Source organism: Ursus maritimus, unplaced genomic scaffold, assembly GCF_017311325.1.
Source record: "Ursus maritimus isolate PB19 unplaced genomic scaffold, ASM1731132v1 scaffold_6, whole genome shotgun sequence".
In the NCBI taxonomy this organism is placed as follows: domain Eukaryota; kingdom Metazoa; phylum Chordata; class Mammalia; order Carnivora; family Ursidae; genus Ursus; species Ursus maritimus.
The window spans coordinates 29,000,718-29,025,282 of record NW_024426774.1 but is presented as its reverse complement, the minus strand read 5'-3'; the positions used below and the strand labels follow the sequence as shown (position 1 = coordinate 29,025,282).

Sequence of the window (24,565 nt, the reverse complement as noted above, 5' to 3'; positions counted from 1 at the left end):
CCATCTTTTTGACCTTGGTGAAGTGATTTGATCTCTCAGAGCCTCAGTTTGTTTTTGTTTTTTTTCATTACAATGTGGAAATAATATCTTCTTATAAGGCAGTGTATATCAAAGGACATTGTGACTGGCACTGAATGGAAGATCGATTATTGCTTTTAAAAAATTAGATCAGAGGGGCGCCTGGGTGGCTCAGTCGTTAAGCGTCTGCCTTCGGCTCAGGGCGTGATCCTGGAGTCCTGGGATCGAGCCCCACATCAGGCTCTTCCACTGGGAGCCTGCTTCTTCCTCTCCCACTCCCCCTACCTGTGTTCCCTCTCTCGCTGGCCATCTGTCAAATGAATAAATAAAATCTTTAAAAAAAAATTAGATCAGAACCTCACATAACTAAATTAATAATTTACGTTTTTATTGACACCTTTTTCTTTTTTAGGATCATTTGTACTATAAAGATTTATAGGGATTATGCTAAGTGAAATAAGTCAAGCAGAGAAAGACAATTATATGGTTTCACTTATATGTGGAACATAAGGAATAGCATGGAGGACATTAGGAGAAGGAAGGGGAAAATGAAGGAGGGGGGAATCAGAGGGGGAGAGGAACCATGAGAGACTATGGACTACAGGAAACAAACTGAGGGCTTCAGAGAGGAGGGGGGTGGAGGGATGGGTTAGCCCGGTGATGGGTATTAAGGAGGGCATGTATTGCATGGAGCACTGGGTGTTATATGCAAACGATGAATCATGGAACACTACGTCAAAAACTAGTGATGTACTGTATGGTGACTAACATAATATAATAAAATTTAAAAAATAAAATAAAATGAAATAAAGATTTGCAGCTCATACCTCAGCCTTGAATGCTGTTTAGTAATTCTTTTCCCTGCTTATCTTCTTTTCCTTTGTCATGCTCTTCAAATGCCCAGCATATTCTAGATTTCTCTCCTGAAGACCTATCTTTGCTTATACTTTTTCACTCAGAAAGCTGAGGATATCCATTTTCCATCTCCTTAGATTGTTACCTTGAAATATTTAGATTTACATGAGTTGGGAACTGTCCTTACACCTGTTAGTTAACGTTAGTTGAGCATGAGTGTGAAGGGGAGACTTTCCAGCTCATTGCTGTCAGTCATGCCCACTCTGTGTCTTCAGTGTCTCCTTCTACATGCTCACTCTTCTTGCCTGCCTTCCTTCCCACCTGAGTGTAGCCTTCTCCTCACTGCTTTCCCTCTCTCCTCTTCATGTCTCAGTTCACTGAAGGAGTTTCAGTATCTTCACTTCCCAACTATTGGTCACCTGCTTCTCAGTCTCCCACAATCTGGGCCATTCTCACTGATGCAGGCTGACTGGGTCCGAGGACCCAGAGGGGCTTCTGCAGGACCAGCGAAAGGGTCCTTGGCTTCGAGCAGGATCGAAATCAAACGCAAGCCAAGAGGAAATGAGAGCAGAGTTTATTGAAGATACAGAGACAGCAGATACAGACAGAATATCTGGGAGACTTGGAAAGGAAAGGAGAGTGAGTCCCGTCTTTGCTTGGGACCTGGGGTTTTTCTTGAGGATGGTGGTCTGGTGTACGTGCCCTCTCAGGCATCCAGGAACTGGTCAAAACAAGAAGTGCTCAGGTGTTGTGCATAAGTCCCTTATGCCCTGGAGCTAGGGTCTTGGTATCAAGGTGTCTGGAGTCAGTGATCTTGGAAAACGTACATGATGAGCCCTCCCCATCATTCCTTAGATGTTGTCTGTTGTGCTGAAATACTCCAAAGAAATCATTAAGTCCTTGACCTTTACAAGGAGGACATATAACACGTGTGAGGAGGTGCAGATCCTAACAAGAAGGGAAGCAGGAAAAGCAGTTTTTCATGGGGTCCCTTCAGTTTCCCTGTGTCACACCACTCCATTGGAATCACTCTCACTAAAGTTACAAACGAGAGAATTATCTGTCTCACTGTGCACTCATCAGTCTCCGTATTACCTGGCCTCTGTGCAGCATTTGATATTGTCTCCTCTAGAAGCCTTTTGTTTTCCTTGACTTTTGTGACACTCCTCTCTTGCTTCTCCTCTTTCCTTTTCATTGTTCATTCTCAACATCACTTGCTGGCCTCTTTTTGCCTGCCCGCTCTTTAAGTGTTGGTATTTTTCTTGTCCCTTTCTTCCCTCTTCATACTTTATGGGCAGCTTCATCCGTACCTGTAACCTATAGCTTTAACTTGTATATTAAAGATTGTAATTCTTCTTTTCCACCCAGACCTCCTAAATGCCAAACCTATATTTTTAGCTGTTTATTAGACATTTCCCCTTGGATGACCCATCAGTACCACACACCAAACATGTCTAAAAAAATACTGTTTTCTCTTTCTTCTTTTTTCCTCTTTATCTCAACTACTGGTCCTACCTCCTGTCTTCAGGCCAGAACCTAGGTATCAATATTAACTGTTTCTTCTTTAATCCCCTTCATCTTATATCTAGTAGGTAACTAATTCCTATGTTTTTGACTTTGTTAATACTATCTTTGAAAATAATGTAATTTTGTTCTGATAATAAAAACACCTATATTCACTACACATATTCAGAATATAGAGAAAAGGTATTTTTAAAAAATCTGTAATCTTATCCCCTCTGTAATCTTATTATCTTATCATCCGGAGATAACTATTGTAAATATTTTGGTGTATATCACTATGCATATGTGCACGTATAAATCTATGTGTATGCCCTAAAATGTATCTATCTCTATTTTTTTAAAAATAAAAATGGAATTTTATTCAACATAGCAACTCTTTTTAAAATTTAGCAATAGATTATATATCCCTTTTCCATATCTATAAATAAATACTTCCTCTCTTCTACCCCTGCCTTTCGTTTGAGTCCTCATCATCTGTTACCTGGTCTGAGCCGTTGCATCCTAATTTTTTTCTACTGTTAGTTTCCCCATCTCCACCTCCAGCTATTCCTGTACAGATTCTCAGAATAATCATTCTAAAATGCAAATTTGGGGCAAAGAATATGAATTGACAATTCACAGGAAACAAAGCTACACATAAACATATGGTAAAGGGGAAGAAATACAGAAACATTTCTTAGCTAAATTAACATCATTTTTAGACTGACAGTATTAGTAAAACTTTTCTAAAGGGTTATATATATCAAAACACTTAGTAAAACCGCACATTAGCTGACTAGCTTATCCTAAGGAATATTAAGGATGTACACAAAGACTCTGCTATGATGATATTTATTGCAATGTTTATTTTTCTCAGCAAAATGGAAATAACTTAAATGTATGTCTCGATCCTAAGAGATGGTGGAATTATGTGAATAGAAAATTGGGTTAAAAGTTATTCACAGGGGTGCCTCTGTGGCGCAATTGGTTGGGCGTCGGACTCTTGGTTTCGGCTCAGGTCGTGATCTCAGGTTTGTGAGATCAAGCCCTGCGTTGAGCTCCACACCCAGTAGGGAGTCTGCTTGGGACGCTCTCTCCTTCTCCCTCTGCCCCTAACCACCGCATGCCCTCTTTCTCTCTCTCTCAAATCTTTTAAAAAAATTTTTTAACTAAAAAAAGTAAAAGTTATTCACAAACATATTATTTAAAAGATCGTATGTATATACAACATGTCTAGATTGTTAATGGTATTTTCTCATTTTTTTCATTTTATTTATACTTCTGATTTTTCTATTTTTCTTGTGTAATATCTAATAAGAAAGGTAAGCCAAAAATTGTTTAAAGAGAAGTCTAAAAATATATTCTCCTGTATTGCAAGTAGCAATGTAAATTATAGAACCCTTTTAGAAAGGTTTTGGCAGTGTCTATTCAGAGCCATAAAAATATTTGTGATCACTAATGCAATAATTCTGTTTCTGGGACTTTATCCTAGGGTAAAATATGCAAAATACAGGAAGGAAATGTTTACAAAAGCTTTACTTGGAACATTATTTATAATGTGAAGAACTGTGCACCTTTTGTCTTTGAAAACTATATCTTGTCTTTTTAAGATTCCCAAGGCTGAGCAAAGAATCAGAAGTAAATATAAAACTTCAGTGTAGGGAGGGGCGCCTGGGTGGCGCAGTCGTTAAAGCGTCTGCCTTCGGCTCAGGGCGTGATCCCGGCCTGCCGAAATCGAGTCCCATGTCAGGCTCCTCCGCTGGGAGCCTGCTTCTTCCTCTCCCGCTCCCCCTGCTGTGTTCCCTCTCTCCGTGGCTGTCTCTCTGTCACATAAATAAATAAAATCTTAAAAAAGAAAAAAAAAAAAACTTCAGTGTAGGGAAATTGTTAGATGTATTATGGCTTATCCCCTACAGCCATTAGGACTAATGGTTATGAAGACTCGCGTTCCATGGGAAAACCTTATGATATGTTAATAGATAAAATTAAATACAAAATTCTTCGTACAACAAAATTACAATTTACAAAGATAGAATATGGTAACCTGGAAATTGGGATTATGAGTAATTTAAAAAACTCATTTTCAAAACTTTTTATGGTATCATTTTAAAACAAAATTAAAAGTTCAGGAAAAATACATAATATGTGATGTATAAATCCTGCAGTGACCTCTTTCCTTCCCCATTGCCTATAGCGTAAAACCTTCACCTCCTTCTGCCTCATATTCTGTGCTTAGTCTATACCAGTTGCCAAAGCCTAAATGTATGTACAAAAACAAAAACAAAAATAGATGCAACAAGGAAGAATCTTTAAAATTATGTTTTAGGAAGTTGCTATTATACATCTTTTTGGTTTACTAAGTGGAGAGAAAGGATACAGATAATATATATGTGACTAGTAAATTATATGCTTGGCTTAACTCTCTATTATAAAGGCTAGATTGCTAAATATCACTTAAGGGGTTAGAAGGATATTTATGGAAATCCTTTCTCTGGCTCTTCTTCCATCCCCCTCCAGCCTTTTTCTTTGAATGCTGTCTGATTGTGTCTAATAAGTCTGTGAAAGTGGAGGCAGTAAACAGGAAGTTATACCCTATGACCAAAAAAAAAAAAAAAAAAAGACACACATAAAAGGGGGCTTTGTTAAGTAAAACAAGAGAAGCCAGAAAAATTTCAGAGAACCCTACTCAAGGAGTATTTTGTGAGAGGAATAGTCAGAAGTCAGATCGATAAAAAAAGATTGTCTCCAAAGCAGGTGGACTTATTCTTTGGAGGTTGTCGGGAAGTCATGAAGTTACATACTTTCCAGTGTCTATACCCAATTATTTTCAATTATTCAGTTCTATAAATAGCAACTTAGATCATGTCATTTCTTAATATTATGCCTTGTTATTTTCTCCTCCTAATATCTTACTAGGTATATGTGGTTGCTATGAATATTAAGAAGGAAGCAGAGTCAAAGCCAAAAAGAGCAATGAAAAGTACTGATGATGATGACGATGATTATGGTACCATAGATGAACTACCACCAGATAGTTTAATAACACTTGTGCAACCGGAACTGCCAACACTCAGCCGCCTGTGGTTGGCAGCATTAAAAGACTATGCGCTTTTGACTTTACCAGCTGAATTTGCTAGTCAGCTCCCCCCAGATGGTAAGTATTGCATTCAGAGTTTTGTCTTTATGGTGTTTAGACTAGTAATTAAACAAAATGTAATTGGTGGAAGCTAGCAACAATAATAATTAATGATATTATAGTATAACTTATCCACCTTAAATTTATAAAGAGAGTAAAACACCTTAAATTTAATTATTTAATTATTAATAATTTAATAATATAATTTAAGATGTAGTAATGACATTTTAAATTTCTGTGGACTTAAACTTGGCACTCTCTCACTTAGAGCATGTTCTCCGTATTGAATTTATAAATTCAAATACAGCATTAAGCTCATTTGTTAACCCAAGCAAAAAGTTCTCACTGTTATAGTAATAACTGTATGAGCTAGAGTACTCTAAATAGCCATGCATGACAAGTCATTATGCATAACTATGATGAAGTTAATTGCTGTGCTGGTCAGTGTATGCAAGGACAGATGGGGAAGTCCTTGGTTTCATAGTGAAAACAGGAGTTAAGGAAGGATGGCAGAGGCAGGGTGAAAAAAAGAAGAGACAGAATTCCCTGGCTGTGGCAGAAAGAGAAGATGACCAGGGTTTTAGGGAGTCTCTGGCAACAGTGAGGAGGAAGGCTGTGACCACAGGGTAGAGAAAGGTAGAGGATCCCCAGCTGCAGTTGCAGGGGAAAGGCTGACAACCCTAGCACTGGCGAGGAAAGCACCAGCCCTCTAGCTCTACAGCTGCAGGAAAGGTGTTACTTTTGGTGGCTTTGTAATAAGGAGAATCCCTTCGGCCAGATTGCTCTTTTGTATATGCTATGGTCTGAATTTTGTGTCCCCTCCAAATTCACATGTTGAAACCTAACCCCCATCGTGATGGTATCAGGAAGTGGGGCCTTTGGGAAGTGCTTAGGTCAGGAGGTGAAGCCCTCTGGAATGGGATTGGTACCCTTAGAGAAGAGACCCCACATTGCACCATGTAAGGATACAGCTATGAGTCAGAGAGATGGCCCTTACCTGAGCATACAGGCAGCCCGAGCTCAGACTTCCCGCCTCCAGGACTGTGAGAAATATATTTCTGTTGTTTAATCAGCCACCCAGTCTGTGGTATTTTGTTAGAGCAGCCCGAATGGACTAAGACAGTAAGTAATGAGTATTTTTAAGTTAGTTGTGGATAAATGGTTGACCACGTACAATAAAAGTAATGGCTTTGATTGGCTTGATTATTTTACAGGTGGAGCATTTTATACCCCCGAGACTATTGACACAGCTAGACTTCACTACCGGAATTCGTGGGCCCCGATTCTCCACGCAGTGGCACTTTGGTTAAATAGCACAGGGTTTACAAGTTCAGAGTCTGCAGAAGCAGCAGCGATACCTGGCTTACAGAAACGTGCTACATCCGTCAGTTTAAACCAGGCATCAGGAGCAACACCTAGTGCTAAATCTTTGCCAGAAATTAACAAAGACAGAATGCATCTGATTTTAGGTAGGTGTGTCAGATTGATGATCTTCAAGATGTGTCACTTCTGAAATTCGTATCTGTAGGGAAGAAAAAATTTCCTTCTATCCCCTTAAGGTTCTGTGGCTGGCCTAAGAATTAAATGGATGTGAAACAGATTAACAGGAGAAAAGCATACAGATTTAATGTTTTCAACCTGAAGTAGCCATTAGGTCCAAAAACTTATATGCCATTTTACACAAAGAACAATAAATTGTGAGGGTGTGACCAGACAAAGGGGTTTGGGTCAGGGGCAGTAGATTGTGGGATGGGGATTAGGAAATGTATGGGGAAGACTAATGTTAGTAGGTTTGTTTGTACAAGTCTATTTCAGCACTGGCTCCCGGTCTTCTCTTCCTGATACAGAGAGGGCACCTTTCTCAAGAGAAATTTTATGACCTGTGTTCAGGTGGAAAGGGGTCAGAGAGCCCTTACTGCATCTGCTGTTTATCAAGTACCTTCAGCTCAAATCAATATGCCAAAGAGGCAGATTTTGGTGTGGCATGTTCTGAACTCCTTCCTATCTTTCATTTTAATGCTACGGGAAAGTTTTATATACCACACTTCAGAGAGGAAATAATAAGAGGAAGATTTTTTAAGCACATTTTCTAAATTGTTAACTGAATTTTTAATAGAAAAATTTAATTATTAAAAACTATTCTAAAAATTTTAGCTGTCGTGTTCACTCACAGGGCAATAGTGAATAATTTTCAAGAAAAAAAACTGCATTTTTCTTTTTCAACGGCAGATTTTCTTTTTACTTGACACTTAACAGATTGTCCTATGAGGAAAAAATAAAATGCAAAGTTAAAGCAAATTTGAATAAATTTCAATTTCTAATTGCTTTATAGATGCTCCTTTAATGTTAAGATATTATAGATTCTAATGAGGCTCTTAAGCAGTTTTATATTTTCTGGGAGGGAAGAGGAACACAGTTGGTAAGGTGAAATTATAGAACTTGTCAGTAGATCTCATACATGAAAATACGAGAGACTTCCAGAACAATGATCTTACCCTTATGCAAATTAAGAACAATTGTTATCCATGATATCCATTATGCCTCTATAGCTTGCCACTAAAAAATCTTTGTAGACATGAAAATTGTTTGGCAACCATTTAATGAGAAGCAATTTTATAATTTTCATAAGTTTATTTTTAATGTATTATTTTTTAAAGTCCTAGAAATAAAAAATTGAGTATCTTCTTAATCAACTCCGTGACCTTGGAACTGCCTCCCTCCCCCGACCTTCAATTTGATTATTAACCTAATTGCAAAGCTACAATCTGTGTTTCAAAGTTTGGCTGCTGCTTTTGGTAACCATTTTGAACTGTACTTTAAGGTAGCATTAAATATGTGGTAAAGTAATCTGTAAAAGAATAGAGGAAGAATAGAGAAAAAAATCTGACATCAGACCAACAAAGTGTTTTATAGTGACAGACGTGTTTTTATTATGTGCCTCGCAGGTGTGAGTATACAGTTCCTCTGCTCCCCTAGGCCTGAGGAGCCTATTGAACATGTTACAGCGTGTCTCCAGGCCTTACACACCTTGCTAGACTCTCCTTATGCCCGAATCCATATTGCAGAAGATCAGGTACAGTATATTTCTATAACAGATAATACGTTGTATGCTTTGTTTTCGTCATCTTTATCGTAAGATAATTTTCTCCCATATGAAATAAATATTATATGAAAAGAATTCAGGATTTTGACTCTATCGAAGACATTATAGTGAGCGTTGGATGACTAGGCACAGCCAGCACAGAAATAGTTGGCGTATCTTCTTAGACGTGTTCATTGGTAGTCAAGTAAAACTAAAAATTAAGGGATGCCTTCCATCCCAGTTAATGATTCTACTAATAAAAGTCTGAAGGACTTTATAAGGCTGTTAAATAAATTACACCACTTTTAAATGTTTGATAAAGTTTTATCTCTCATTTAATGAAATTTTTTTTGCACTGGCTCAGCTACTACTCATCTAAACAGTTTAATGAATTGCTTTTTCTAATTTTTGTATGTAATAGTTAGAGGACTTTATTTATGTTACAGAACCAAGCTACCGGTAGATTTGTTATTCTTCTTTTTAATTAGAGATTCTTTTCTTTTCATAATAAGAACCATCTTTTTGGTCCCCATCACTACCATGTAGGGTAATTTTCCATAAAATACAAACAAATATATAAAATAGATAGAAATAGATAAAAAAGAAAGTTGCTGTCATTCATTATATCAAAATTAGTGTTGCATGTGATGCTGACCAAAACCAAAATAAAACAAAGCATATGCTTGTACCCCAGCCTTGCAGCCTGAAGCTGTCCCTCAGCTAAGCTACCGATTACTGTAAGAAACTTCTGTTTTTTATAAAATTTAAAATTTAATCTGTGAATGAAGAGAGAATACTGTGTTTATACTCGCTCATTTTGGTTTTAACATAATACATCCCACACCCAACCACCAGCTATTTTTTGGACTCAATAATGTTTTGTTTATCCAAGCACTGCTTTATGCTTGGATGGGTTATATTTTTTTTCCTGAGTTAGATCCTATAATTTCAAAATCATCAGAGTATACTGACTCAAAAATTGTATTCATTCACCCAACAACTTTTACTCTGTGCCTGTCCTGCATCAGACACAGTTTGAGGCTATAGATATCAAAAGTGGTCTCCCTGCACCTGGATCAGGAGATCAGGACGGTATGATAAGTGCTGAGCTGGTGTATGTAAAGGTATGATGAGAATAGAGGGGCAGAGCCCTGACATTACCAAGGAAAGTAAGGAATGGCTTCTCAGAGGAGATGATGGTTGGATTAAATCTTAAAAGAGGAATTAGTGAGGCAGCACAAGAGGGATGGGTTTTTCTCTCTGGGAGAAAAGCAAATCCAAAGGCAGAGAAGTGTGAGGGAACATGACAAGTTTAAGGACACTCCTGTCATTTACAATGGCTGAGACAAATGGAGCATGTGGGGGTTGTTAGGAGATGAGGCTGCACGGTAGGGAAAAAGCCCAATCATGAAGATTCCTGAATGGCATATTAAAGGGTTTAAAATCCGTCCTAAAAGTGATAGGTAATCATTAAAAATGTTAAAATAGAGGAATGACCTGATTAAACCTATATTTCAGAGCATGGTATATATAGATTTGATCACTTTTATCGACCTTGTGAGATTGGTCTATAAGAGATGACAAGGCTGGGGCGCCTGGGTGGCTCAGTCGTTAAGCGGCTGCCTTTGGCTCAGGGCGTGATCCCGGCGTTCTGGGATCGAGCCCCACATCAGGCTCCTCCGGTAGGAGCCTGCTTCTTCCATTCCCACTCCCCCTGCTTGTGTTCCCTCTCTCTCTGGCTGTCTCTCTCTGCCAAATAAATAAATAAAATCTTAAAAAAAAAAAAAAAAAGAGAGACGACAAGGCAGGGAGGGAGGCCAGTTACAAGGCTCTTTTCATTTTATTTCCAGAGAAATAGTGAGTTACACTGGCCTAGGAAAACTGAATAAAGGAAGAAAAAAAGCGGGCCGATATGAAAACGTGAGGGTATATTACAAATAACAAACAAGGATGGAGATGAGGGAAATAAGTCAGCACCAGAGACTACTAGAGAGGTAGGAGGAGAACTAAGAGAGAACAGAGTTACAAGGGCAAGGGAGAGTTTCAAGAACAGCAGTCTCAAAAGAACCAGAATCCAGTATATAAGGACAGAAGAGAGTCCAGGGAGGGTTACTAGCGACCTCAGATGGAGCATTTTCTTAGGTGGGCAGAAGCCAGATTGTGGAAGAGGGAGGAGTGAATGAGGAGTGAAGGAAGTGGAAGCATCTGGGCTCAGACCAGAGGAAACATGATAGAGCTAGAGGACATGGGAGCAGAGAGAAGGGTCTGAGAGGATTTGGGGGGAGGTGGGAATTAGACAAGAAAGACCTGAGTGTTTTCCTTATACTGGGAGAGGAACTGACTTAGAGAAGCTGAAGACATATGGAATACAGTCAAGGTCCTTGAAGAATCTTTGCGAGGTCAGATAGGATAGAACAGGAAGCAGATAAGGAAAGATTAATCAGCCTTGGGTAGAGTGTGGACACTTGACCTTAACGAGAAAGGTAAAGGTGGCTTTGGTTATAGTTAAGTTTTTTTCTTCCTCTTTGAAATTTGAGGCAGGTTCATTGGATGGGTTTGATGTAGAAGATTGTAAGAGGCTTAAAGTGACTGCTGAAAGTTTGTAATAGTTGCTGAGATGAATGGGAGAGGGATTTATTGGAAGTGCCTAGTATCCACAGTAATTTGTTGACTGAAAACGTGTTGGGATACAATATGACCATTTCTCAAGATTGTTATAACGTTCTTATTTGTTACACAGTCATATATATTAATTTTAGCTACCAAATTGATTTATTTTACATGCATATTTTCTTAGATTGTAATAACATAAATTTATCCTTTGAAATAAGATTAATTAAATTTACTTGTATTAATTTATAATAGCTGATTGGTGTTGAGTTGCTAAGTGTTTTGCACCGCCTCCTCTTGACCTGGAACCCACCATCTGTTCAGCTGCTGGTTACTGGAGTTGTACAACAGATAGTAAGAGCTGCTCAGGATTATTTGCAAGAAAAAAGAAACACTCTAAGTAAGTACTAAAAATTATGCTAAATTTGATGTAGATCTTATTTGTACTCTAACTTTTTACGTATCAATGCCAGGAACTCTTTAATAAAAAGTGTAGTCATAGATGTAGGAGATTTGCTATTGATTTTGCTTTCATTAGAAAGAACCAAATGAGGGGCGCCTGAGTGGTGCAGTTGGTTAAGCGTCTGACTCTTGGTTTCAGCTCAGGTCATGATCTCAGGGTCGTGGGATCGAGCCCTGTGTCAGGCTCCATGCTTATTTTGGAGTCGGCTTGAGATTCTCTTTCTCTCTCCCTCTGCCCTTCCTGCTTGTGCTCTGTCTCTCAAATAAATAAATAAATCTTAAAAAAAAAAAAAAAAGGAAGAAAGAAAGAACCAAACGAAATTGCTGGTAGTCAACTATTTTTCACCTTCAAAAGTGTCAGCTGTTTATGGTTCAACCTAACATATATGTTCCTCGTAATATGAAATAAGTTCCTGATAAAAATACCTAAAGAAAATTTTTTGAAGTAAAAAATGGATTGTCCTTATGTTTAAGGAGAGGTCACTAAACAGAATTCTAGCAAGGCAGAGAGTTATTCTGAGAAAGACATGTGTTATCAGTTAGACATTCAGTGGTAAATTCTTTTGAAAGAATTTCTCAAATATACTTATTATGTAGTTTTATCTACTCTGTGCTGTTACTTTTTCTGTGTGTTTCTGGAAATTAAACCGATTTTCTTCTATCCAAGATGAAGATGATATGGAAAAAGAGTCATGTCCTATAGTAGGAGAAGGAGGTGACAGCGGTGGTCTTGTTCCTGGAAAATCTCTTGTGTTTGCAACTATGGAGCTGTTGATGTTCATTTTAGTACGGCATATGCCACATCTCAGTGCCAAGATGTCGGATTCACCCAGTCACGTAGCCACCAAAACTCGACTGACAGAAGAAAGTGCTCGTTTGGTGGCAGCCGCAGTTACCATACTCTCTGACTTACCGTCCCTTTGTTCGCCTGCTGGTACGGTGTTAATCGCTATGTGGAAATACATTATATTACAATAGACAAAGATGAGCTCGCCTTTGATTTTAACTGCTCTTATGATTTCTTTTCCTCTTAAATTTCAAGTATGGAAGGAGAAGTTAGTCTTTTATGGTGTGTTGACCTTTAGGAACCTATAAAGATTAAGGATTTAAAAAACTCGAAACTTAACATGTTCTCCAGATACGTTTCAGACAAACTTCAGCAAGGAGATCGAACCACAGCTTGAGGCAAGGCACTACACGTTAGCAGACAGACACACGGTGGGATAACTAAACCTGTTAGTTTCTGATCTGGTTGCCACTCTTGAGTAACTGACAAACTGAAAAACGTCAGATGAGTGTAACCGCCAACTCTTAGGAGGAACTAAAGAAATTATAGCTGCAAAGATGATAGTTGTCTGCAGATACCTGAAAAGTACTGGATGGAAATGTAGACTTTCCCTCTGTTTATCTGGGAGGGAGAAATAGTATCAGGAGTATAAAGGTAAATTTCAGCCCAACACAAGTCTATAGATGTGACAATAATGATTTCTGTTTTGCTGGAGATTTGCAGGCCAAGCACAATGGCAGCCTGAGAAGGTGTTGAGCATCTTCCATGAGGTGGGAGGTTGGATTCAATGACCTTAAAGTTCTTTCAGCTACAAATTCCAGGATCTTTTCGTTTCTTCTTTGCTTACCCATATAGTCTTTTCATCGTTTTTCCCGGCGTGGTTAAGGCTGACTTGAGTACGCTAAAGATTGATTACATGTCTTAGGATTGCTACCAGATTCATCAAGTTGCTCAGATAGTTATCAAAGTATATGGTAGTGCTTCCCTTCCATTTTTCTATCTTCTTTTCTCATTTTCATTTTGAAAGGCACAATGTATTAAATAGGTGAAATATTGGAAAAAATAAAAACAAGGCTAGTTGGAAAAAGAAAGAAAATATTCTGTCTTCTTTAAAGTAACTTTCCAGTCTCTCACTTTCTTTTCCAAACATTGAATTATAGTAATAGTGATGCAGTAAATTTTGCATAACAACAAGGGAAAAAATAATATTAAACCATAATCAATTGCAAAAACAATTGAAAGAACTGGAATATGAGAACTGAGTAGTTATGAGGTAATCTGATTTGTTTTCAATTCAGGGTGTATGACAATACTGCCCACGATTCTGTTTTTAATTGCAAGAATATTGAAAGACACAGCGATAAAGTCTGCAGATAATCAGGTTCCTCCACCAGTCAGTGCAGCACTTCAAGGGATTAAAAGCATCGTGACACTCTCGATGGCCAAGACTGAGGACACTCAGAAACAGTGGACAGCTCTAATTCGCAGCACGCTCGCATGCATCCTGGAATATTCTCAACCAGGTAACCTAATCAGGGCCTCAAATCCATAATCTATCTGTTTGTCAATAACTAATTGAATGAGCTTGTCCAAAAAGTGCTTTATAACACCAAATCGATTCAGAAAGGTGTTTTAGTCACACCCTGCAGTTAAGAACTTCAGTACCCCTTTCTGGATAGTGACTGTAAATGTCCTTATCTTAGCACTTAAATACATGTTGGAGGCTCTCCCCCCAAAAAAGGACAGAAAGTTTCAGAAAAGATACTCAGAATCAAATTGATATGTGTTAATATATTTGTTTGCTTCATATGTTTTCTTTTTGATAAAAATAATAAGATAGGAGAGAAAGTTGAAGTATCTGTCACCACCCCAGCTTATCTTTAAATGACACCGCAGTCTTGATTTTGATATTTCATTCCAGAAATATTTATATATGTAAATAAATATACTTTCTGTATTAATAAATATAGGTCTATAATAATAAACAATAAAAATACATGTATATATTAATAAATATAATTTATTTTTAAAATATTTTATTTATTTATTTGACAGAGAGAGAGACAGCCAGCAAAAGAGGGAACACAAGCAGGGGGAGTGGGAGAGGAAGAAGCAGGCTTCCCAGTGGAGCAGGGAGCCTGATGCGGGGCTCAATCCCAGGACCCTGGGATCACGCCTTGAGCCGAAGGCAGATGCTTAATGACTGAGCCACCCAGGCGCCCCTATTTATTTATTTTTAAGATTTTATTTATTTGACACAGAGTGAGAGCACAAGCAGGGGGAGCAGCAGGCAAAGGGAGAAGCAGGCTCCCCACTGAACAGAGAGCCCAATGTGGGACTCAATCCTAGGACCCTGGGATTATGACCTGAGCCGAAGGCAGATGCTTAACTGACTAAGCCACCCAGGCATCCCTCTTTTGTGTTTTTAAATTTGCGTAAGTAATGTCATAGTATATCATTCTACCTTTACACTCTCACTCAAGAATAAGGTTTTTTTTGAGCTATTAATATGTACATATAAAACTCTGATTTATTCCTTTTAACCTCTATGTTGTTCCCATCACATGAATTTTTCAATTATTATTCATTCCCTTGTCAATTGATATTTCTGCTGTTTCTGATTTTTTTCCCCATTATAAAAATTGCTCCTGTGAAAATCCTTATATATTCTTCACGCATTTGTGCTATGAGATTTTCTAGGGTACACCCTAGAAGTGGAATTGATAGCACATTTTAATTTTATCAGACATGGCCAAATTGCTCTCCAAAGTAGCCATGTGAATTTACACACCTGCTAGCATTGTATGATAATCTCTGTTTCTCCATGTCCTCACCAATACTTGGTATTTCAGACTTTTAAATTTTGCTGTCTGATGGGTAAAATGTACTGTCTTATTGTTTTAATTAGCATTTCTCATTTTCCTAGTGAGTATAAGCATTTTTCATGCTTGTGTTTAATTTTGGGGAAATGCTTATTCACATTTTTGTCCATTTTTCTTCCATGTTTGACTTTTTCTTTCATTGTATCTTTCCGTTGTAAGGAAAATGTCAGAGGACTGAAAACAAAGAATAATAAGTAAAAATTTGTTATGTCACCTATCACCTATTAAAACATGTCCACACTAAAAGTGCGGAGCAGGCCCATGAATCCAGAGGTAGGGCAATGAAACACACAAATTACTTAAAACAGACATTCATCCACATGAGACTGTATTACATGGTAAAAGCACATTCATTCTTCCTCCAATGGTTTGTGTCAGCTGTTTGACATACCAGTTCTAGTTAGGCCCTCACCTCATATCATGACTCAAAATAAATACCAGAGAAATTAAAGTGGTAATGTATAATTTTAAAAATAGTTAAAGAAAATATATGTAAAATTTTTATGTAAGAATGGCAGAGGGAGTATGTAAGTGTAAGAATGGAAAACATCACAGAGGAAAATATCGATGTATTAGGCTGTATAGAAATTAACTTCTACCTGTCAAAACATCTTATGTTAAAAGGTAGCTGAAAAAAAAGACAGCTGAAAAATTGACAGTAGTATTTATGTTAGTGTCAATGTCATTAATGCACAAAGAAGTCTTATAAGAAACTGACACCCAGTAGAAGAAAGAGGAAAGGAAAGAACACACATTGGTAAAAAGGGGATAGAGGTGACCTCCACGCATATAAAAAATGTAAGCAAAGAAATACGAACAAAAACAAAGTAATATAAAATTTTTTCTTGTAAAATTGATGTGTTTTTTTTTTAAATGTGACTGTACAGTTGGCATTGGTACCAAGAGAACATTTTCATACTTTGGCGATGGGAGTTTAAAAATGGTTTAAACTGTCAGGGAATCAATTCTACAGAATGTACAAAGAGCCTTGAAGGATTCATTATGTTCAAGGTTATTTATCACAGTTTATTTTACAATAATGAAAATATGTGATAAATATAACTACCTGGAAGTGGAAAAAATTATAAAATATGTGACTATATATTAATTTGGGTTATATATCCATTATACCGATTAAAAATCGTATTTGTAAATAACTATATATAAAAAAAACCTACCCCAGACCAGAAGAAATTCAACCAGAACCTAAAAAATTAAACTGTCACAGGGCGCTGGGTGGCTTAGTCCTTTGAGCTTCCGACTCTTGGTTTGGCTCAGGTCATGATCTCAGGATCCTGAAATGGAGCCCTGCCATCGGGCTTCACACTCAGCATGGAGTCTGCTTGAGATTCTTTCCCTTCTTCTCCCTCCTCCGTTATTCCCCCCTGCCCTCTGTGCATGCTCTTTCTCTCTTTCTTTTGCTCTCAAATAAATAAATAAAATCTTTAGAAATTAAACTGTCAAAAAATTAAAAAATTTAAAAATTTAAAAAAAATTTAAAAAAAGAAATTAAACTGTCACTGGATGGTAGAATTATAAGTTTTATTTTCTTCCCTAGACCATTTTTATATTGTTAAGCAATGACCATGTGTTATTTTTATTATCTGAATTTTTTTAATACTAATTATTTGAAAGAGAAAGCGTTAGTTTTATTAATGCTACTGAAACTATTTTAGCTTTATCATGAGTTAATGTTTTGCTTTTTAAAGTAGGTTTTTAACAAACTAAAGAAATGTTAAATGCCATATTTATATATTTATGTATATGTATATATGTATAAATAGTAATAAATAGGTATGAATAACAAAATAAATAGTTAAGGATTTGTTTAAGAATATAAATATTGTTTTGATTTTCATGGGGCAGTTCCCTAGTCAATAATCATACGTTTTTCCGGGGCGCCTGGGTGGCTCTGTTGTTAAGCGTCTGCCTCCGGCTCAGGGCATGATCCCAGAGTTCTGGGATCAAGCCCCGCATTGGGCTCCCTGCTCCGCTGGGAAGCCTGCTTCTTCCTCTCCCACACCCCCCGCTTGTGTTCCCTCTCTTGCTGGCTGTCTCTCTGTCAAATAAATAAATAAAATCTTAAAAAAAAAAAAAAAGTTTTTCCGATTGTCAATTATATGGGAAGGTTTTGATATTTTATCAGTTTTGTTCATTAATACTAAGTTAGTTTAAAGGTATGATAAGAAAATTAACTTGCCTAAGATAGTCTGTCCAGAACTGAATTCTCAGGAGAGAGTCAGTGTGAAGTGGGGGTCAAGGCCACAGTTATTACTTGTATAGTATTTGTAAGCAAGACAGGCAGAATCCCTTGCTTTACAAGGAAAGTTTTATAATAGGGAATTTTTATTTAGGAAATCATATTTCCTACTATGAAATCTGAGACTTCCACTTAGAAAAAATGTGCATGCGTGTGTACGTGAACATGGACACATGTATATAAATCTCCTTGGAGATAGTGTATACTCTTAAGATTGCTGCCATTATTTTTTTTCAATTTTAAAAAATTTTCAATTTTGAAATAGATTTCAAACTTTTTAAAAAGTAAACTATAGTATATCCTTCTCCTAGGTTCACCAACTGTTAACATTTTGCCACATATTCTATTACTCCATAATCCGCATGTTACTGTTAATGTCATTGTTAATTTTGCTGAGCCCTTTGAGAATACACTGAAATCATCATGACTCTTCACTACTAAATGCTTCAGGGATATCCTATGAACAAGAACATTCTCTTACATAACCACAGAAGAATTATCAAATGTAGGCAATTTAACATCTATACAATGCTATTATTGTTCAGATGCAAATTTTACCAATTGTGCTAATAATGACTTTAATAGAACTTGTTTCTTTTTATCCAAGATACAGTTCAGGATCATGCATTTACTTAGTTGTCTTAATGCTTTAGTCTTCTTTAGTGTGAGGCAGTATCTCAGCTTTTTAAAAAATCTTTCATGATATTAATGTTTTTTAAAAGTACAGACATCTATTTTATAGATTGGTTTTCAATTTGGAATTGTATTTTTTTTTTTCTTGTGGTTAGATTCAGGTTGTGCTTTTTTGGCAGGAATACTATATGACTATTGTTATGTCTTTGTGCATCTTGTAAGGAGGCATATAATGTTGCTTCATCCCATTATTGGGAATGTTAACTTTAATAACTTGATTAAGATGGTGTCTGCCATATTTCTCCACTATAAAGTTGATGTTTTCCCCTTTTACAATTAATAAGGAATTTGTGGGGAGATAATTTGAAACTCTGTCAATTATTCCCCATCAAGCTTTCACCCAATGGTTTTTGGGGTTTTTTTGTTTGTTTTTTACGTAAATCCTACTCCCAGCATGGAGCTTGAACTCATGACCCTGACATTGAGTCACATGCTCCACTGACTGAGCCAGTCAGGCGCCCCATACCCAGTGGTTTTAACATCTATTGTACCTGAACCGGTTATTACTGTGATAATGCCAAAATGATAATTTTCTAACTTCTACATTAATTTTCTTCCTTTTGCATTTATTAGCTAGCATTTCATGGAAAGAGCTTTTTCTTTGCCCTCATTTTTAAATTTTCTTATGTGTTTATTGTTTGTTACTATCAGTACAGACATGATAGTTTTTTTAATTCAGTAGGTCCAGTATTATCATATCCCCATTATTTCTTGAGTACATGTTTACTTTTTTGCACCAAAGATATAGCAGACTTACCTTGTCTTTTTCCTATTAGTGTTCTGGAATCCATCACTTCTCCAAAAGAGCCCTGGTTTCTTTTAGTAGAAAACGGTATTTAAATGGCAAATCTTAAAGTCACAATTTTAAAATAAAGTGTTAACTTTCCAACAAAAAATTGCTTACAGTGTCACAAACTCTGAGTTAGAAATTGTTTTCATTTTATCTACGATAATATTCCTACTATGGAGTTCTCAGGTTTTTAACAGGTATGACTTAGATTATTGTAGATTGGCTAAATCCTTCGAATTTTACATCTCTTTTTTTCTTTATGTTAACAGGCTTCTTTTCAACTATTGTTTTTAAGCCATTCTATTTTATGCCAATACCCTAATTATTAGATAATGTTAGCATATCAAATATATATGTTCATAATCCTGAAAAATTACTGATAGTCATTGAGTATTTGCAGTTTCCAAATTAGTCCAAATTCATACTTAAAGAAAGTTAGTAAGTTCAGCTGTGGAAGAAATGATAATGACAAAATAGTGTAAGTCTCTTACTTTATGTGTTTAATAGTAGTTTGCTTTAGAATAAATATCGATATTTCCTGTATTTCTAATTACATAGTGTATTTCCGTTAGGTTGTATTTATTCCCAAATAAATGATTGCAATAGAAGTTCTTTAAACTTATAAGAATACTATCTTCAAGAAATTGTGCAAGATTTTTTTGATTTTGGTTGTGTAAAATGTATAAGTTTCATATTTACTGAATAGAAACTTGTTATCACTAAGAAAGTCTCCTCTGGATTTTTAAATTACTTAGAATATCTTATAATCATTTAACTTTGTTGGAAGGAAAGTATTTGGAAGTTTTTGATCCATCTAAACTACAAAGAAGTTACATAACTTTTAAGTAATTTTATATTACCGTGTTATCTTTTCTATTCAAATTTGCTTTCCCTTTTAGAGTTCTTGTTAGGATTTATGCCTGATTCTTTTTCAGTTAATATTGTACCATCCAGAAAAACAAGGAAAAAGGACTTCAATACAGGACTTATGATAAAGTGTCTCTGTTTCCTTAGTAGTAGACGAGTTCTATTCATAAAGCTGTTTATGGATCGTATTAGATTGAGGCACACACTGCTATAAATGTCATTGAGGGAGAGAGGGTTATGGTTCAAGATTGGAATTACAAAACATGTTGTAAACAGCACATTGCTTTCATTTTTTTATATATTTTAATATTAATCATATATTTCAGAAGATTCCATGCCTATGCCTGATGAAGTAAGCATGCTAACAGCAATTGCACTCTTCCTGTGGTCTGCTAGTAGTGAAATAATAGGAGTCCAGTCATTACAGAATGGCTGCATGAACAGATTTAAAAATGCACTGAATTCATGTGACCCATGGGTAAGTTACACTTAAACACAGAGGTAAACATTCCACTTTATCAGTAAAATTTCAGATTGATTCATTAAAATGGGTGATGCATCACATGAAAACCTAAATATTTGTTATATGGCTTTTAAGTAGAAAAGCTGGAAAAGATCACTCAGTTTAAGCACTAAGAGACACATATGTGTATGTGTATTTACACATGCAAAAAGTTCTCCAATATCTAAAATATTTGAGTAACCCTGTCTTATAATGGTAGAGATTTTACATGAGTCTATGATTATATTTTTCACTGTTTACTTAATGGCACCAAAAGCATTAAAGAATAAATTTATATTATTACATGTTTTGATGAACCTATTGGAAGCCAGTTTTTCTAGAAAATAAGTTTTTTTGGTTTCACAATGTGAAAGTCTAAACTAATGATTCTCAAACGTGCTGCACATCAGAAAAAAATCAGCTTAGTAACATGATTCCTAGACTCTGCTACTGTCTTCCTAAATCATAAGTCTCTATTTTGAAAACATTGCCCAAGTATTTCTTATGTCCGGCAAGGTCTGGGAACTTCTCTTCTACCAAAGTGCTAAAACAGCTTTATTCCACTATTTGTCCCATGTGGTGATGGGCCTTGCTTTTATCCGTCCTTCCTTCCTTTTTTTTTTTTTTTTTTTTAATGTTACTATGAAGTGTTTTTAAGCTAAAGTGGAGCCAATGAGATTTTACTTTCTAGGCCTGGAAAACTTAAATTGGCATAAGCAGTCATTTCCAAGGAATTCAAATGAATTTGAGTTGTCTAACCAGTGTGTTTTTATAGCACTGTTTGACATCATTTAGACATTAGCCTTCCTTACTAAATATGTTAGGTTAAAGTGGAAGAGACAATTGTCAAGCAAAGAAAAAAATTAAAAACATAAATTAGAATTCCTGGTTTATAGCTTCTTCCACACTATAGAAATACATGAATTATATAAGCTTGGTAATTTGGCAGTTACCATATGAGGAATATTTATTTAATTAATTTCTTTTCAGTTAGTTTTTTTTAGTTAGGTTATTGGAAGTTTCATTATTCTAAGTTTATTTCTATAAATAGAAAATGGCATTAATTCATCCCACATTTTTATTTTCATCGTGCAGTATCACATCTTTTCAGCACATATTAAGTTGCAATGTGATTGTACAGCAAATGAGACTGTCACACATGTTAATTAATAAAATTATTTTCTTATATAGGTTCAAGCCAAATGTTACCAGCTTCTCCTCTCAGTCTTCCAACATTCCAATCGTGCCCTTTCAACTCCGTATATTCATTCCTTAGCTCCAATAGTAGTTGAAAAGCTGAAAGCTGTTGAAAGAAACAGACCAGCCAGTAGCACAGAACTTTTAGCTGTTCAAGAAGGAATCAAAGTTCTGGAAACATTAGTTGCTCTTGGGGAAGAACAGAACAGTAAGTATTCTTATAAAAAGCCAATAGTCCAAAATGAAGAATGTATTTTATACATACATATCTATCTATCTATCTATCTTGATATTGGACACAGGCCATTGCAACAATAAGTTTACTAAGGCGTGGTTACTATCTGAAAGCTTAGTATTTTGGTCATGCTGCTAACATAATGTATTGAGTTTATTTATATTCATTTTTTTATGAGCAAGAGGTTTAAATAAATTACTGATAGCCTTTCAACACATTGATTTTTTTTTTTTTAAAGATTTTATTTATTTATTTGACAGAGAGAGAGACAGCCAGCGAGAGAGGGAACACAAGCAGGGGGAGTGGGAGAGGAAGAAGCAGGCTCACAGCAGAGGAGCCTGATGTGGGGCTCGATCCTGGAACGCCAGGATCACTCCCTGAGCCGAAGGCAGACGCTTTAACCGCTGTGCCACCCAGGCGCCCCTGATTTTTTTTCTAGGAATGTACTCTTTAACTAGGAAAAATGTGGATATTTAATAGGTTTATAAAAGTAATTTATTATGGTGTTCATAATGTAAGTATAGAAGCTTTATAACAAATAGGATCAGATTAGTATTAATACCAAACATCATTATTAAAATACCTCCAATTTTGAAATTTAAAAATTATTTTTATTTAATGAGAAGCTACCAGATACATCCATTTAATCAGAGAGTTACTCAGCTTAATACCTATTCCTCTTTACTCCCTTGATTTCATCACAATCTAAAATGTGTTTTTTAAAAAAAGACTTAATTGTTGCAGAAAGACTACTATTACTTTTAAGCTAGTATCTTATGATTGAACATTAAATGTTTCCAACTTTCCAAATTGTAAAAAACTGAGATGAATATCCTGGTACAGATATCTTTGCACACATTTTTTATTATATGTATCAGATAAATTCCTTGATGTGAAATTACTGGGGGTTGAAAGGAATGTACATTTTTAAGGCTTTTAATATATATTGCCAGATCACTCTCCAGATAACAATTACATCCATTCTTTCTATTGTTAAGTTTTTTCTTCTTACCTTGAAAAAATTTTTACAGGAAATTGGAAAGGTAACTTTGAAATAACTTTCAATAACTTTGAAAAAGTTATTGTAAGAGCTTCACTATAAAATTAGAATCCAGAGGTGCCTGGGTGGTGTCTGACTCTTGGTTTTGGCTCCGTTGGCAGTCTCGGGTACGGAGATTGAACCCTGAGTTGGGCTGTGTGCTCTGTGCTTGGAGTCTGCTTGTCCCTCTCTCTTGCCCTCTGCTCTTCCCCCCAGCACACACGCGCACGCACGCACACACACACATGCATGCCTGCACACGCGCACACGTGCACATACACACACGCATGCTCTCTTTCTCAAATAAAATCTTAAATAATAATAATAATAATCCAGGACTATGACAGTGGAAAAGGAGAAATGCGGAGGTGATTTTGAAAGAAAAGTTGATCTGATTTGATGAGTGAGTAGTTACAGGGAGCAGGAGAAAGAGAAGAGCCGAACATGACCGTGTTACCTAGAAGAAGCACGGAAGCAGTGTCAAAATTGGAAAAGTCAGGAAGGACTGTTTGGGAGTTGATAAGTTTAGTTGAAATTAGATAGTAATTGGTTATTTGGATAGAACTATTCTGACTGGCATCATGGCCTATGTTTGTGACCGTGATGGCCAAAACCAAAGGTAAATGTTGGCCATCGCATTATATCATATATGTTCATTCATTCATTATATTTGATGCTGTCTTCCTGATGAATGCCATCCTATCCCATTAATAGGACTCATTTACCTTTGGGTTTTGCATGCATTTGGCCTTAGATTTATCTTGAATTTTTATAAATGCCAATTTTACTGTACCTTAATAGTCCTCCTATAATACAAAACATCTGTTATCTCAGTGAAGCAGTCTATTAAAAAATGAAGAAACCATGATAATGCTAATATATCTAACTAGCACTTAAAACTATAATATATAGTTATATAAAATATAGTGATGTAATTCCCAGAGGCTGAACTTTCAGCTTTTGAATTTATCACTCACCTTTCTTCACATCAGTTACAAATGCTAATTTTTTGTTTTTAACTTTATAGTATCCATTACAGAAATAGGCAATGACTGTTTCTTCACCCAACATGACCAGAGTTATAAACTAAGGACGTTGGAATTATAGTTGATTCTTAACTCATGTTCATCATCTTTATTCAATCTGATACTCAAAACTTGTCCTATCTTTTTTTGAAACTTCTCTGGGTTTCAAGAGAATCTTGCTTCCTATTCTTATGTCTAATCATCTCATAACTAAATAGCTATAATAGTTTCCTAACAGATATTCCCCCATCAGTTTTACCTCTCCTTTGTTTAAGCATTGTGAGTAGTGGGGCGCCTGGGTTGCTCAGTCAGTTAAGCGTCTGCCTTCAGCTCAGGTCATGATCTCCAGGTCCTGGGATCGAGCCCCAGGTTGGGCTCCCTGCTCAGCGGGGAGCCTGCTTCTCCCCCTCTCTCTCTCTGCAACCACCACCTCCCCCCCCCCCCCCCACTCATGTTCTCTCTCTGGTGTGCCAGCTCTCTCTCTCTCTCTCTCTCATAAATAAATAAAATCTTAAAAAAAAAAAAAGAATTGTGAGTAATTTCCTCTTGCCTGAGTGCATGGAGTCTGAACATCCTTGTTCAGTTCTCTGAACTTTTATTCTGCTTCCCAGTGTGTCCCCAC

The 24,565-nt window shown here is 36.3% G+C and overlaps 1 protein-coding gene across 1 annotated transcript in view; it reads left to right on the top strand.

Annotated features, from left to right (window-relative positions):
* Positions 1–24,565, top strand: part of HEATR5B (HEAT repeat containing 5B) — a 102,369-nt gene that overhangs the window by 74,464 nt on the left and 3,340 nt on the right. The window contains exons 28-35 of the mRNA XM_008700232.2: positions 5,293–5,530; positions 6,727–6,981; positions 8,458–8,585; positions 11,460–11,604; positions 12,334–12,600; positions 13,752–13,976; positions 20,272–20,423; positions 21,639–21,852. Of these exons, the coding sequence (XP_008698454.1) occupies positions 5,293–5,530; positions 6,727–6,981; positions 8,458–8,585; positions 11,460–11,604; positions 12,334–12,600; positions 13,752–13,976; positions 20,272–20,423; positions 21,639–21,852 (1,624 nt within the window). The remainder of the gene's footprint in view (positions 1–5,292; positions 5,531–6,726; positions 6,982–8,457; positions 8,586–11,459; positions 11,605–12,333; positions 12,601–13,751; positions 13,977–20,271; positions 20,424–21,638; positions 21,853–24,565) is intronic.